The 16981-nt window shown below is 48.6% G+C and overlaps 1 protein-coding gene across 2 annotated transcripts in view; it reads right to left on the bottom strand.

Moving 5' to 3' along the window:
- OPRD1 (opioid receptor delta 1) overlaps window positions 1-16981 on the bottom strand; it is a 42229-nt gene that overhangs the window by 17420 nt on the left and 7828 nt on the right. Inside the window, exon 1 of one of the 2 annotated variants that reach the window (XM_039854427.1) lies at window positions 12701-13138. The exons of the other annotated variant lie outside the window; for it this stretch is intronic. Within the exon in view, the coding sequence (XP_039710361.1) occupies window positions 12701-12927 (227 nt within the window). The 5' untranslated portion in view covers window positions 12928-13138. Of the gene's footprint in view, window positions 1-12700; window positions 13139-16981 lie in introns of those variants that run through there. 2 annotated transcript variants of the gene reach the window in all.

Below are 16981 nucleotides of genomic sequence, written 5' to 3'. Positions count from 1 at the left end.
CCCCGCTAAGTAAGTGCCACATGTGTGTTCGTTATCTCACTGAATCTGTACAACCACCACAGGAGGTGAGCATCATCATCCCCATTTTACAGGTGAGGAATGTTCAGGCTCGGAGGGGTGAAAGGGCTCACCAAGAGTCAGGCAGCAAGGAGTAGCAGGGCTTGGGCTGGGACTCAGGTCCCTCTGTCTCCAGAACCCACACTCTTGACCTCTACTACATCTTCTTCCTGTATGTCAAGTTCAATCTGTTTGTTTTACAAATGAGGAAACCAAGGCACAAGCAAAGCAGTGATCACGAAGGCTCTGCCCACTCTGGGGAACAAACAGCTCAAATAAAGCAACTGCCAGCCAGTCTGGGTCCAGCTGGCACTTCCCTTATTTGCAGACAAGGGGCAGTTGCTCTTCCCACAGGCTGCCTGGGCAGCAAGGGCTGCAATCTGCGTCCCTGCCCACCATTTAACAGGAGTGGCGAGTGGCCAGAAATTAATTAACTGTCTCAGTTTAGGTAGGCAAAGCTTAAGGAAAGAAAGTGGTTATATATAATGAGGCCCAGTGAGTGTGTCACAGGAGAAGATTAAGGGCTAGAGTATAGAAATACAGGGCCCCTGAGTTGACCGTTGAGTGGGGAGACTGTCCAGGTCAGCAATAAATAGGAAAGACTCCTTGTTCAGTTCGTTTCAAGAACCACAACATGCTCATGGAAGCCAGGGAATAGAAGCTCGTCTCCATCACCCTCACTCTGCTTCTGGCTTAAGAACAGCAGGACCAGGAGATGCAGCAGTCAGATGCCACAGAGACCCCAAGAAAGCAGAGTTCCCTCAACTGTGGCTTGTCAACCTATGGGTCTCTGGAAATAGGGCATGTCCCTCTTATAAACACCTACTGACGTGCCACCTGAGTGTCGGCCCCCTAGGCTGAGGCTCCAGCTATGAACAAAGGATACTCATCTGCTCATCTGGGGAAAGAAAGATGAGCAATCACATGTTTGAAAATAAATGTTTGTGGTCCCTGCTCCGATGGGGGCCACATAAGGCACTGTGGGAACACAGAGGAGGGACATAGTAGAAGGCCCCCTAGAGGAAAGATTTCTTAAGCTAAGAAGTATGGGGTTACTCTAGAGAGAAAAGAGGCTGAGGTCTCTGCACATTTTATGTCCCTCTGGTCTAGTAGTTGGGGGCTTTTTATTGTAGATCCCAACTCCACAGAGGGGATCTCATTAACAAAGTGCCAACTAGATGTTTAAGAAATACTTAGTGATGGCTCCTTAGGGCCAGAGATTGAGCGAGGAAACAGGATAGAAGATGAATGGAACGTAGTTGCTGCCCTCCAGGAGCAGCTAGTGTAAAAGAGAAGGCAAACGATTACACTGTAATTTAACAAACTGTTTCATGACTATCTATTTTTGTGTGTGTCTTCCCTCTAAGTGACAGGATCTGGACAAAGGCATTTGATGTGCATCATTGCATTTAATCCTTGAATAAATGACTGTGGTAAGCATTATCACAGCATTTGGCAGATGAGGAGATGAGCCTGGAGAGGCAGAGAAACTTGCCCAAGGTCACACGACCCATAGATTGTAGTACTAGGACTCAAGCCCAGGTCTATCTGTCCCTGTGATGGTTAGTTTTATGTGTCAACTTGGCTTGGCTATAGTACCCAGTTATTTAATCAAACACTAATCTAGGTGTTGCTGTAAAGGTATTTTGTACATGTAGTTAACATCTACAATCAGTTGACTTTAGGTAAAGGAGAGTAATTTTGATAATGAGGATTGGCCTTAAGAACTAAACTAAACCATTATAAACCAAACACATGTGCCAGCCCACCCTACAGATTTCAGACCTGTGTAGCCAGACCCCACAATCACATAAGCCAATTCCTTGAAACATATCTTGCTGGCTCTTTTTCTCTGGTAGGACCATGACTGATACAGACCTGAAAACCCATGCTCTAGGCTAAGGACGGTGCCAGAAGCCACACAGTCTCCTGATCCAGAAAAGGGCAATGACAGCCACCACCACGTTGGGTTGTTGCAGGGGTCAAATATGGTGAGAGGCAGCCTGATAAAGCAGAGAGAGGGCAAACACTCATTGATGTTGGTGTCCTTGGGTGAAAGTCTTACATCTCTGAGCCTCAGTTTCTTCATTTGTAAAGCAGGCACATGAAATTCTTCCTGCCTCCTGGAAGTGTTGCTGAAATTAGTGAGATTTTTGCATGTAAGGTCTTTTATGCGAGGTCCTGTAATACTACCAAAGCACATGCTCATTTTTGCCATCATTGTAATTGATGTGTTCTTGATTATTTTGAGTTCTTACCATCGCCAAGTAAATGTTCCACTCCTATAATTCCATGTAAAAATATTCCCTCCAAGTTTATCATTTGCAATGACCCTCTACAGATGCTACAGTTTGCCAAACCTGTCCCCACCCCCAAGGCACACTCTTTGAGGATAATGGGCAAAGCAGGCCCTGTACATAGTGCTTCACATCCATTCTCTCCTTTGACTCACGTGCAGCCTGGGAGGTGCGTATCAGTTCAAATCCATTTTGTTCACAGAAGGAAACTGTGATCCAAAGAGAAGAGGTGCTCACCCAGGAGTGCAGAGGGGACAGAACCAAGACTCAAAGTCATACGTTCTGAAAAGCCCAGGTTTCCCACCTCCAGGCCTTTGGCCAGGCTGTGTGTTATGTATTATATCTCCTTCTACCTGACATATGACAGAGTTTCACTTTTGTTTTATTTATTAACAATTTATTATTTTAATAACTCTACAAATCAGTCTACCCTGCTCCATGGCCTCTCCTAATCCCTGGTTATATGAAAAAGTCATTTTTTCACAGTTGGAATCAGAAGGTATCATGAGTTCAACTTTCTTCACAGACATCACTTCATGGACATTTTGCATATGGGGGCTCTGAGAGACAAGGGGCCCTCGGTTCAAAGGCTAACTGCCATTTACCGACTGTGGCCCTCAGTGGTAAGTGAATTATCATCTCTGAGCCTCGGCGTCCTCATCTGCCAAATGGAGAGAGATGTGGTACCAACCTCACAGTTAGGAGAATTAAATGAGATAATATATGAGGTGCTTGGCACAGAGCTGGCTACCTTTTAGCACTCGAGAAAGGTCAGGAGTTCTAATTTTGATATAAAGTCCTACGGAATCAACATGACATGCTTTGCTGTTGAGCCCTCTCTCATCTAGGGTGACAAGGCCTGAGCAGGTGGATGGAGTGTCTTGTGGCTAACCGCTCCTCCCAGCAGGACAGCCCCCTGGCCATGCGCAGGGCTCCATTTCCTTCCTCCAGGAAGGAATGGAAAATCACCAGATTTAGGGCATTTCCTAGCGATTCAGGAGGATGAGTTTTTGTAACCAAGGGAAACAGATTATCTCCATCTGTCCTGCAGGAAAATCTGAGCTGGCCAGGAGAAGCAGTTTTTATCTCTTGGCCTAATCTCTGTCCCTGGTGCCCAAGTGCTGGACAACCAGCCAAAAGGCATCATTATCACCATTAACTACCTGTTAGGGCCAGGCCCTACACTAAGGCCATATATCCTCTCCCTAAACCTTTGACCACACTATTCACTCTGCCTAAAACACTTCCAGCAACAGGCCTCTGCTTAGTTGCCCTCTCCTCCCCAGCCTCCCCATATACGTCTGTAGCCCCATCAGGCTCTCTCCCTATGCCTGTTTTAGTTGACTTCATTGCCTATAGCCTTGTCCTCACATGTATTTATTTGTTGTCTATCATTTCCCCTATGAGAATGTCAGCTCCATGAGGACAGGGACTGTGTCTTGACATTGTTGCATGTCCTGCCCCTGGAACTGTGCCTGATACTTAGGAGGAGCTGCTGAATGTATGTTTACCTGAGATGTAGGTGTTTTACTATCATCCCATTTCACAAGTGAGAGAACAGGCTCAATGAGGTGAGCACAAGATTGAACAGCCAGCAAGAAGCAGGCCAGATTGAACCCCAGCCTCTCTGCCTCTGAAGGATGAGGCTGTTTCGCCAGCTGCTGGCCCTGCCCCAGGGAATTTGGTGTTCTTTGGGACCAGTTAGGTGTTGTCAGTGGCCCCCAGGCTGGACTGCCCTGTACAGGAATCCATTTCTTGTGCTCCCAGGTACTATTTCCAGCCACCCTTTGGCTCATCCTTAGCCCAGGTAATTTCAAGCATGGAAAGAGATACAAAAAGAGGGGGCAGGGGATTAGGGAAAACAACTTCCAGTCCTGACTCAGTCATTAACTCAAAAGACATGGAACCCTTCCAGGCCTTGGTTTCCTCATTTGTAGGTTAGAGGGACTGAACTTGACATACAAGATGGCAGAAAACAAAACAATCATTAAGCGTATGGCTCTGAAATCAGAATGACCCAATTTCAACCTGACTCTGGGACTTGGAGCATATTATATCACTTCTCTGAGCCTCACCTTTCCTCATCTATAAAATGGGGGCAACAGCAGTCATCTCATATGGGTATGTGAGGATTAAATAGCATACTATATACACATCTCTGAGCAGAGTTCCTGGCGCAAAATAAGTGTTCAATAAGAAAATCACTATCCATGATTCAAAATTCTATGCCTTGATGGCAAAGTTACTTCTGCAGGGAGGGGAGTGAGGCTGTTTGTACCTCTCTCTGTATTGTGTTTATAGATTGGGGCTTTTGGACCTCATAGGACTTTGAAGTCTGAGTTCTTTTCACTTATCAAGAAAGACTCGGAAAGCTACAAAAGAAAAGATTCTTTCTACACACACCCACTCCGGCCAGAGACAGAGCTGCTGATTTCTGCAGCTGCACTGGGAGCTATAAATCAACAGAAGACAACCCAGATGCCCCATCCTACCCTATATCCCCCAGCTGGTAATGGGGCTGCTGCAGCCTCCATGACGGTAACTTGTTTATTTAAGCCAGGCTTTCTGCTCCATCCTGCGATTATCCCTCTTCCTGGGTTTGTTATGACATTTTGAGTAGTCGATTAGATTTAAAGGTCCCAGGACGCTGAGCTTAATAAAATCATGCCTTGCCCTTGCACGGCCACCTTCCTCTTAAAGACCAGGCATCATCTGCCAGGAAGGGGACAAGAGGAATTTGACATCACAGCATCTAAGAAGCATTCTTCAAATCTCAGCCATGATGGAAGAGGAGACTGAAATTATGTTTGCCTTATCTTTTTTCCACTCAAATCTGCATTGCCAAATCTCCACCCAGGGGTCATCCAGTGTCCTCTTACATACATACCTGCAGTGATGGGAAGCTCCCTATATCACACAGCAGGCCATACCTTCTTGGAGAGCTTTGACAATTGAAAAATTCCTTATAGAAATAGTATGAGATGTGCATAAACATAAGTGTTCAAGAATGTTCACAAATACATTATTTAGATTGGCATAATATTGGAAATAACATAAGTCCCCCCAAATAGAACACATTCGTATAATGCAGCCATCAAAAAAATCACATTTTCGAAGAATGTTTGATAACATGAGAAATGCACTCATGACATAGTGATAAATAAAAAGGCAGCTTATAAAATATTATATATAATGTGATCATTATTTCAATATAGTGTGATCCTGATGTCGTTAAAACCCACAGAGACAGGGAGGCAAAAAAAAAAAAAAAAAGAGAGAGCGATGGGAAGGAAATATACCAAAATGACAAAGCTTTTCTCTGAAGTAACTACTGTGTTACCTTTAAAGTAAAATAATATTTCTAATATTGAGCTGATAAAGTTTCCCTTTAGTATCCATTCAATAATTCCTTGGGACCCCATAAATGTCAATCGAATGAATGAGAAGCAAGTCTTATTGCTCTTCTAAATAGACATAGTAATAGAAAATGTTCATTGAATAAGAAATGCCTGGTTCTGTGCTGAAGTCCCTCACATCATGCCTCATGAACTTCTTATAACCACCCTATATGGGTTTACTGCTACTCCCATTTCACAGATGAGAAAACTAAGGCTCAGGGAGGTTGTATATATATTGCCCAAGCTCACTTGCTTAGTAAATGGCACAGCTGAGATGTGATTACAGGTCAGTCTGGCTCCAATGTTCAGGCTCTCAACTGCCACTACCCCACGTAGAGGCCTCAGAGGTTTGCAGATGGCACTCTGCCCTGTTCCTCCCTTCTCTAAATAGACATCCCCAGCTCTCGCCCCCACTCCTCATGTGTCTCATGAACAGCAGTGGCAGCGTGGAAGTAGAGTGCCTTTGGAATCAGAAATATCTGGGTTTGCACCTGTCTGGCTGTGAGAGGCACCTGCTCCCTCATCTATAAATAAGAATCTGCAGCCCCCATTGCAGGGTTCTTGTGTGGCTTGGAGAAGCTTCTGGCACATGGCAGCACCTCATGAGAGGCTCCTCAGTGCTCTTTGTCAGGGGTCCCCAACTCCCGGGTCCTGGACCGGTACTGGTCCATGGCCTGTTAGGAACCAGGCCGCACAGTAGGAGGTGAGTGGTGGGCCAGAGAGTGAAGCTGCATCTGTATTTGCAGCCATTCCCCAGCACTAGCATCACCACCTCAGCTCCACCTCAGATCATCAGGCTTTAGATTCTCATAGGAGCACCGGTGCCTGATATCAAAAAGGTCGGGGACCGCTGCCCTATGTGACTCCTCTGGATCTAACCCATTGTGTCTGAGTCACACACACTCCCTAGGGAATGAACAGAGGCCTAGGAAGTGCTGGCTCTGGCGCAAGGCCAGGAGGCACAGCAGGACTTACAACACTTCATTCTGAAAGGGAACAACTAAGGCCAGGGTTTCGGTGACTTGTCCAAGGTCACACAGCTCTCTTCCATCACCCTGAGCTGGCTTCTTTGGTTTCTCCACATTAAGGCCCTCTCCATCCAATCTACGTCACTCCCACCCACACCAAATTCATCCTCTTGAACACTATACTGGACAGATTGCTCCAAAGATTTTTTTCCCCATGGCCTGTGACCCAAAGCTCCCTTACCAGGAAACCTGAGAACCTGTCCAGCCTCAGCTCCCACTGTCCAGACTTGAAACAGGAGCTTCACGATGACCTCTGGCCCCTAACACAGCCATGCCCTCTGTCTTCCTCCTCAATCCTCCTTCCTCCCTCCCCACCAGAACGAATCTCTCCAATTACCTGAGACTGGTCCATGGAGTTTCTCTCATTTTTGCACTTCGTCGGGAATTTTGGAAGGCAGAGACTACAGTAGGTGTATTCATCAGACTCTAGAGCCTGGCCAAAGCTCAGCGCAAAGCAGGCAACTTGACAACCACTGTGAGGAGGACACCTGCTTGCAGGGCCTTTCCTGCTTTTGTTCCTACAGCATCTCCACCTTCACAGCCACCCAGCCCTGGCACTCTCAGCTCAGCCACAGTGAATTTTCCTGCCCTCTATAGCTCTTGATCATCCACTGAACCTTTCTTTGCTCATGCTGTTCCCTCTGCCTGGAATGTTCCACCCCATCTCTCATAGCCAACTGCTGCTCCCCTTCACAACGAAGCACAGATGTCACATCCTCTGGCTGGGTCAGGAGCCCCACCCCCCACCCCCAGACTCCCACAGCTCTGGGAAGCTGCATTTGTCCCTGGAGCTGTAACTAACCAGAGGGTCCTAAGGGGCATGGCTGTGTTAGGGGCCAGAGGCCATGCTGAGGCTTAAGCTACGAGTCTGGGCAATGGGAGAGGAGGCTGGGTGGGCCTGGCGGGGTCAGTATCAGCAAATGCTTGTTGAGTGAGTAAATGTGCAGACAGTGCAGGAAGCGGGAAAGGGCCCAAGGTGAAAAATGCAGACAATCAGACCTCACAGCCACCAGCTTTGCTTGCCTGGAGCAACTGCAAAGGTGCTGGTTAATCGCAGGGCCTGGCCCATACTGGGGGCCTACTATGTGCCAGCTGCTGTGCCTTTCACATGCATAATCTCATTAATCTTCCCAATAATCTACGATGATTACCCCAGTTTTACAAAGGCAGAAATGAGGCTCAGGGAAGTTAGGCTTTTTGCCCAGGATGTGGTTGAGCTGGGATTGAGACCAAGCACTACCTGAACCCCAGCTGTGACCTTTACCACTGTACTGTGTCTTCTCACGGGGATCTCTCCTGGTCTAAGGCCCCTGGGTTCATGGATCCCAACCTGGACCACGAGAGAGGGGAGGGGGATAAAAGGCAAGGGGTTTATGCTGGGCCTCCAAATTCAAGACAGAGACTCAGAGCTCCCCATCCTGCAAAGCTTAAGCCTGACCACCTACCTCAGCAACCCCTGGCACTTCGGTAATAGACAGAGGGGACAACCAGAACCTCTCATTCACCTGTCACAACCTGCCCTAGCCCATGCTGCTTGGCCCAACCTCCCCTCCTTGTTCTGTGCTACAGTCACTTGGGAAAATGATGCTTTACCAACATCGTCTTATCTAATCTTTAGAACAAAGGTGCCTGTGAGGCAGCAACTGCGATCTACATTTAACAAATAAAGAAAGTGAGTTGCAGAGTGGCCTAAAGATCTTAGTAGATGGCAGAGCCAGCATTTGATACAAGGAAAAAAGTCAGAAGAGACATGGCTCTGAGGCAGAAAAGCACGCAACCTGAAAGAGTCGAGAGGAGCAGGAGGGCAGGTTGGCATGGAGTGGAGATGGCAGGAGATATGTCAGGGTGCAAACCTGCTGAAACCAGGACCAGGAGGAGGTGGACCCAGGGGCGGGCAAACCAGCAAGTTTTGGGCCATGTAAAGGAAAGATAGGGTCACTGGTCAGAGATAGGGGCTCCTGCTAAGCTCTCCACACTCCACCCTGCCCAGGGGGCTACCAGTGGGAACTCTGAGATGCCAGCCCAGTTCAGGGCACTGACTCCATCCAGAAAAAGGAGTTGTCTAGCATCTGCTCTGAGGACCCACAGAGTCACCATGCCAACCAAACTCACACCACAGGACTAGGGAGTGATGCTTTGCTTGGGGACCAGATGTCCCAAAAAATCCTGCTCGCACTTCACGGAAGCTTTAGGAACCACAGGCTCTTTGCTAAGAATGCAATTCCCAGAGGCCCCTCGGGTACATCCAGAAAGATAAGTGGACCTCTCAAGTGGGTTCGTGAAGTGGGGTGAGGCCTAGGACATGGGGGAGGGAGGAATGGAGAGTGCTTCGTAATGTAGGATTCTGAGATTCTTGTGTTCTTTTTTTTCAGCCCCTCCTCCATGTCAGTTTTCCCATCAGAGGCTCTTCCCTCAGCTTTTTACTGGGTTACCCCCTCCTCATCCTTCAGCTCTTCAGAGGCCTTCTCTGAACTCCCTGCCCAGGTGAGACCCTCCTTCCATCGTGGGTTCCCAAGCCCCCATGTACCTTCCACAGCCCTCAGCACAGCTACAAATTTAAGCCTGTTGGATGACTAGCTAATGAATGTCTGTGTCTCCCACCAGGCCCTAAGCTCCATGAGGGCAGGGGCAGCGTATTTATTTTCCTCACCATTTCCTCATCTCAGCTTTTAGCACAGGGCATCCTTAGAATTTCCTTAAATGAGTTCATTTTTTTCATTCCTTCCCACAGAGAACCTTCCTGTCCTCAAAGGGCTTGAAAGGCTCAGATACAACACATTATTTCATTTAATCCTTACCACAACCCGGGATGCATTGTTGTCATTCCCACTTTACAGGAGAAGAAATGAGTTTCAGAGGTGAAGTTGCTAGCCCAAATACATTGCAAGCAAGTGGTTTTAAACACAGGATTTGAACTTAGATATGTCTGGCTTCAGAGCCCCAGCTCCGCCACTATGCCACCTGCTATCCTTCTCCGAGGGTCCTCTGGATCTTCCCTTGCAAACCTTCCCCTGCCCCTCACACTGCCTAAACTCAAGACTGGCAGGCAGAATTCATTCATTCATTCATTCATTCATTCATTCGATGAATCAACTGACTCTTATTGGTTGTGCCAGGCCCTGCACAGGGTGTCAGAGAACCAGATAGAGCAGAGGCTTTTCTCTGTCTTGGGCTCCCCTCTCCCCAGGAAACTTTGCCAGCAGAAGCTGAGCCCCAGACAGTCACCCTGTCTCTAGTTTTCCTTTCAGTGGGAAAGGACTAAGTGCCAGCCCCCCTCGTTCCCCTTCCCCCAAGGACAGCAGCCTAAAATACAAGGGCCAGATAATGTGTAGGACTGCAGTCCTTTTGCCTCCATCATTCTCTGAGGATTCTAGGACAAGAGAAGGGACAGGATTCTGCCCCCTCCTTCCGTACAATTCTCTGTCCCCTATCTCAGGCAGCTCCAGAAATGTTCTGGACTTGGAGTCACAAGACCAGGATTCCAGCTCCAGGTTGAGGCTAGCTGTGAGACCTTAGAACAAGTCGCCCTGCCTTTCTCTGAACCACAGATTCCTTATCTGTAAAATGGGGGTGGTAATGATGAGGATTCTAATGCCTACCCCATAGGGTGGTAGGGGAGGATTAAATCATTCAGACTCAGAGATAGAGTTATCACATAGATAGATGGTTGGCCCAGGAAATACCTCATCGGTGTGGGGACCTATGGATGTCAGTTACGCTGCTGGCAAGATGCATCGATAATGTGATTCCAGGAAGGTTGGTTGGGAGCTCCCCTAGCAGGCTGAGCCAGGGGCCTTCCCTGAGTGAACCCTCGGAAGTGAAAGGCTCTCCCCTGGCTCAATGGTAGTTGGGGAGCTGTGCTCATCAGCACACCAGACAGAGGCCCTGGGGAAGAGGCTGGAAATGGGAATGAATACATTGACAGCCAGCTTTCCCCAGACTAGAGCGCTAAAGGCTCCCCTAGAGTATATAGTGCCAGGAATTTGGAACTCTCAGAATCATAGCTACTCTCAGGCCCATCTTAGGACAAGTGCCTCCCTCACTCTCCCTTTTTAATAAACACTAGATTCTGAAGGATCTGGAAAATTCCTCTCCTTCATCACATAGACATCTTCCATTTACTGGGTCTAAGCACCAGGCCAGCTGCATGATATATGCTCTTTCATCGACACCTCGCAGAAATCCTGTAGAAGGCCCTATTATTACCCCATTCGATAGAAGAAGAAAGTGAGACTGAGTGACTTACCCAAGTCACAGAGCCAGTTGGTGGCAAAGCTGGGATTATTACCTACACAGGGTGGCCTGACTCTAAAGCCTATGCCACCCCTGAAGGCAAAGAGGGAGGATCGCTGACAAAAATGCAAAGAGAAGATCGATCCTGCCTGTGCTTGGGGGGATTTTCCCACTGGAGCTGGTGATGTGTCACTGAAAACACAGGAAATTCTTGTGTCCTCCACTCTTCCTGGGGGAGCAAAGATCCCCTAGAGATCATCGATGTCAAAGCCCCCTCAACACCCACACACCCCATCCAATACTGTGCTCCAATGCACTATACTCTGCCCTGCAGAAACCCAGACTTTGGAATTCATACTTCCCAGTCAAAGAGATTGTGTGGCTATCTTTCAGACAGGGAAACTGAGGCAGGTGGGGGAGCAGGGGGAATGGCGCCCCCACTCTGATAGGCATCAATGACTGGACTGAGACCACATTCATATCTACAAACTCTGAGTCCAAAATCTGCACTCTGCCCTGCCTGGTGGCACCACAGCCCAGAGAGGTTTAGGGCTCTGCCCTCAATCAACCAGCATGAAGGATCCATTTCCAACTAACAGCAAATACCAGGATAGGAGTTATTATAAGGATAGGAGTTTCCTTTTAATCCTTTTGCCCATGTCTGAATTGGTTCAACTGGGTCAGGGGGCTGCTTCTGGGGCAAGATGATGATGTTTTAGACTCTCTGAGATGGTCCACAGGTACAAAGAGAGCCTTACTTCTTGGGGTAAAAGCACAAACTCTGACCCAAACTAACCACTGCTGCCTTTGGCAGAAAAAAAAGGACTGTTAGAGGAGAGGAGGAGGAAATGGGAAGAGCACTTAGGAGAAGGATCTGAGGCCTTTCTTAATCCCATCCAGAGCTCTGGGTCAAATGGCCACTGGGGACAGGAGCAGAGAACTGACTGGCTGACGCTCAGCTGTTGCCCACTGTACCCAGGAACCACAGGCTTTCTCCATGGCAAATGCACACACAGGTGTACAAATGCAAGTGTCCAGGGCTACTCTGGGTGCTCCCCTCCCTCTAGGGTTTCTGAGGTTTACAAGGAAACAACACGGTCACACTGTCATGTTCTCATACAGAGAGAATCACAAGCTGACAGTGTGGAACACACACACACCAACACAGGGACCCCAACGGATGATCGCCAAATGTGAGTTAGTAAGTGCCCCCACAGCATGGTGCAGACACACACACACACTCTCCTGTCCCCCACCTCATAGACAGCCCACACACACAGCTGTCTCCAAAGAGGCCTATGGTACTTCAGGCACCTCTGCCTACCCTTGCAAGGTTTCAGCGGTCCAAACACACAATGCGTTTGTACTGCCACAAACACAGAATCACCCACTCACAAACTGTGACAGACACGCAAACTGTTGCCAAACTGTCCCACATAGCCTGATGCAGAAGCAAGAAGATGCAACAGATGATCAAATGTTATTTAGTTACACACACACACACACACACGGAGATACAAATTCCAGTGTCCTCTCAATAGAAGTGGTCTCCCCTCTGGGCTCTATGCGCCCCCTGCAGGAAGTATGGAGGCCCTTGGAGTCAGGGGTCCGAGGTAAGGGTCCCAAGTCCGTGGCATCTCCGTCACCCCGGGACCAGACCCATGGCGCCAGCCTGCAGCAGACTCACCGGACGATGCCGAACATGACAAGTATGTTGCCCAGCAGCCCCACGGCGCACACCGCCGAGTAGAGCGCGGTGATGGCGATGGCCAGGGCGAGGGACGAGGCGCTGCGGGCGCCTGGCGGCCCCGACGCATTGGCGCCCGCGCTGGGGAAGGCACTGGGGAAGGCGTCCGAAGCTGTGGCAAGGATCAAGGGCTGCAGCTCGGCATCCGTGGAGGAGACCGGCTCCATGGCGTCCCGGCGGCCGGCGCCGCGTCCCTCTGCACCGTGCGCCCTGGGCGCAGAGACCTAAGGCGAGAGGCGCGCCAAGGGCGGAAGCCGCGGCCCCGACGCCTCCGGCTGCAGCTCCCTACCGCTCCGCTGCTCCTGCACCTCCTGCGTCTGCCTGGTCGCTGGCACCCGCCTTGCACCCAAACGCCCGCCCGCCGGCTCTCTGCGCCCAGAGTGCTCTGAACCTGGAGCCGCTGCGGGCTCCTCGGACGCGCCCGCTGCGCGCACCACGTGGCCCGGAGGCGGTCGCCGGTCTGTGCCCGCGACCAGGGGCGGGCGCTGCACCACTGACTTGGAGCTGGGCCGTTCCCTCCCTAGAGATGCTCCGCGAGCTCGGGTGTACCCCACCCCTGCTGGGACTCAAACCCAAGCACACCCTTTGCTGCTTTGGAGTCAGAAGGACCTGGATGTCAATTCTTCCTCTCTCCCCTGCACTAACGAACAGTGAGTGACCTTGAGCAAGTCACTTAATCTCTCTCAACTTCATTATCCTTATCTGTAAAATGAAGATAATCATCATGCCACCCCCCTCAGAGGGATCTTGGAGAGATTAAGATGATGCGAGTAAAGAACTTAGCTCAGCCACACAGTAAGTGCTCCATAAATAACCGTTATTATTCATTTTTGCACCCCATTCATTCACTCAACAAATTTTTATTTTGGGGTGCTGAGTATAAGAGCCGGGTACTATTGAGGATCCGCAGGTGCACAAAATCATTTGCGGCACCTGCGTCCTGGGGCTTACAGCCCAGTGGAGGAGACACCAATCCTAAGATCACACTAATGAAAATATAGTTACAATTTGAAGAAAGTAAAGGAAAGCAAGGCTTTCCTGTGGCACAAAACCCAGAGGTCATGCCAGCTTCCCTGAGGAAATGACACTTAAAGTAAGATGTGAAGTTTGGGGAGAAACTAAGGGAAGAAACCAGGAAAGCCGTTCCGGACAAAGGAACAACATGTCCTCACCTGCGAAGACTCTGTGGTCAGAGGGACTAAATGGAGGCCAGGGAGAGGAGAAGGCAGGAAGCCAGTGTGGGGAGAATGAGATAAAGGGGTGGGCAGAGTCTCAAAGATCGCCTTAAGGATCGCCTTAAAGATCGCCTTAAAGATCACTCTGGCTGCTGTAGGAACAGGTGGAAGGAGGACATGGCCCTCACTCTCTCCCTGACTTGACCGACCCAGATCCAGAGCCATACTCCTTCTTGGGGGTCCTGTCCTTCTCAGAACATTCTCTCTGCAACCATCACTCTGTTCCAGGCACTATGATAAGCGCTTTATCTATGCATCAACACTTTGGAGTAGATTCTATTATTAATGTCCCCATTTTACAGCTGAGAAGACTAGGATAGGCACTAAATTATCCCATATTGCAATTACTTCAATCTGAGCTTGTTTTCTCCTTGGGGAAAATAGCCCTGATTGACCCCTGCACCCAGTAGAGGGCTGGGGTCACAATGAGTGCTCAGGAAATACTAAAGGTAAATGACTAAAGGCCCCAAGGGGGAATGGAATGAAACTACACTGAGGTTCCCAAGCTCCAGGCTCTGGGGTGATGGTCTTGGCCCTGAGAATGGCTGAGCAAGGACCTCTCGCTCATAACACTCTCTAGCTTGAGTCATCCACCTACACGCAAGGCTAACCTTTTCTCAAAAAGAACAAAGCCAGATTCCCAAGTTCACCCTCCTCCCATTCTCTTGGCCCTTCTCAGCTGCTGTCCAAGCCTCTCCACCAGCTACAGTAGACTCCTCACCCCTAGGCTTTCTCACTCAACCATCTGAGGACTCATCAGATAGGTGATTTTTGCTCTGTGGTCACATGTGCTGCCAAAATTCTTTCCCCATCTCAAAGGGCCTTGTACTCAGAAAATTTTCTAGTGCCAGGGGAAAGAAATTAGGGCAGGGAAGGGGAGGGCTACTTTATTGGAGCTCTGGGCTCCTCCCTAATCCTTCAATGAGCCAAATTTTTCCTACCTCAGGACATTTGCACAGTCTATTTCTTTCATTTGGAAGGCTCAGCCATTTTCCCAGGCTAAGTACTATTCATCCTTCAAGTTTCAACTTAACCATCACTTCACTGACTGCCCATCCACTGCCCACCAACTAGACAAGGTCCTCTTGTTAGTTGTTCTTGTGGCATCATTTACCACTTCTTTACAGAAATTTCCCACATATTTATTTATGTAGTCATTAGATGTTAGTACAGTCCCCGGCACTCAGTGAGTGATTGGATAGGAAACTCAATTCCATCTTTAGTGAGCTCCCATTTCAGTGAAGGAGACAGAGCAGACATAGCTTAATACAGACCTAGGAATTCTTCTAAGCAACTAAAACCCTTTGGATAAACTCTGCAATTACATCTTACTTGGAACTGAAATATTAGATCCCAGATCCACATCCACCCTTGGCTTTTGGCTATCACCAAGCAAGTCTACCCTCACCTCCTGGCATTGCTTTTGGGCCCCTCCCAGTCTGGTCCCAACCAGGGTTTATTGTTGTCCTCTTCCAACTCCGTCTCCTCTCCCAACCTCAATCGCATGCTCAAGCCAAACTGGGCTAAAGAGAACATTTAAAAATTGCATTCCACGATATTTTTGGGGGGTCTCTCTTGGGGACAGAAATGCTATGGTGGAAAGTTATAGCTACGGTGGAAGCGAAAGGCAGAAAAAAAAGTTTCCTCCACTTCTCCGAGCCTTAGTTTTCTCATCGATAAGGTAGAGAGGTGCAGGATTGGGTTAGGATCTGGTGAAACAACAAACGCTCTGCCAACTGAGAAAGGCTACCTGAGAATGCGTTATTAAACCATGAGGATGAGTAAGACCATTTCTCTCTTAAAGGAGCTCACGATCAAGAAGCTGTGAAAGATACTTAAATGACCAAGTACTTCAGCAAAATACGGTAATTGCTAAGAAAATATACATGCAGTTACGGACTGCCCCTTCTAAGAGTTTGGTTACTGTCTCTGCTCTCTCATGTGAAGGCACAAGAAGTCAGCAGTCTGCAACCCCCACCAGATCCCAACAAACTGGCACCCTGATCTTGGTCTTCCAGTCTCTAGAACTATGAGAAATAATTTCTGTTGTTTATAAGTCACTCGGTCTATGGTACTTTGTTATAGCAGCCCAAACTGACTAATGCGCAAGCCAAGCACATGTGAATTGCCCCTACTGAGGACACTGGAAGAACGAGGGAAATTTAAAAGGCATCAAAAGAGGTTTCCCCAATGGCTTCTCAAAGTGAGTACTTTGAAGAGGTCAGCTCTTACTTGGATGTGAGCATTCTAGTCTATCTTTAAAAGGCCGTCTCATTCCTTGGTCACAACTCATAAAAGATCTCGTTGGCTATCATCTGTAGAGAACTTGCTATGTGCCAGGCACTGGGTCAAGTACTTTGTGGATTATCTTCTTTAATCTTCAGGAGCCCCAAAGGTATGAGGTCCTACTATTATTATTCCACTTTGCAGAGGTTAAGTTACCTGCCCAAGCCACAACTGGGTGCCAAGCCAGGTCTGCGCAACTCCAAAAGCCAGTCTCCTGACTACCACACTGCGTTGCCTCTCAGAACAGACTAGAAAGTCACTCGCATACAACACAAGAATTTATGGCTCTTGCCTCTGCTTGGCAGAGTTTTCCCTCGAGTCCATCTCTGCTCATAGTGGAGCACAGAGTGGACATAGCCCTCCACACCTGGGTTAAGTATTGGTTGGACTCTGCTTGGGGCTTGTCCCCATCCTTAACTTCAGGAAAAAAAACAAACAAACATAAATGCATGGGAAATCCTGAGCTAATTGAGGGCATCAGAAGGTGTCAGCAGTGGAGAAAAAAAAAATCACAGAAGGAGTCAGAGCAGAAAGGAACTCCCTGGGGAAGCTATTAGCAATTTAGTACGTGGGAATGTGGCTCCCACCTGCCAAAGAGATATCAGCCTGATGGAAAATACAGCAACTCCGACTCCTCCAAGTGAGTGAGAAGCTCCCCTGGGTTGCCTTTCAGTCTGGCTCCATCTGCAAGCCCCAGGAG

The sequence above is a fragment of the Pteropus medius genome, unplaced genomic scaffold (genome assembly GCF_902729225.1).
Source record: "Pteropus medius unplaced genomic scaffold, Ma_sr-lr_union100, whole genome shotgun sequence".
Taxonomy (NCBI): Eukaryota; Metazoa; Chordata; class Mammalia; order Chiroptera; family Pteropodidae; genus Pteropus; species Pteropus medius.
The sequence above is the reverse complement of the archived record's forward strand: the minus strand, read 5'-3'. Positions and strand labels throughout refer to the sequence as shown.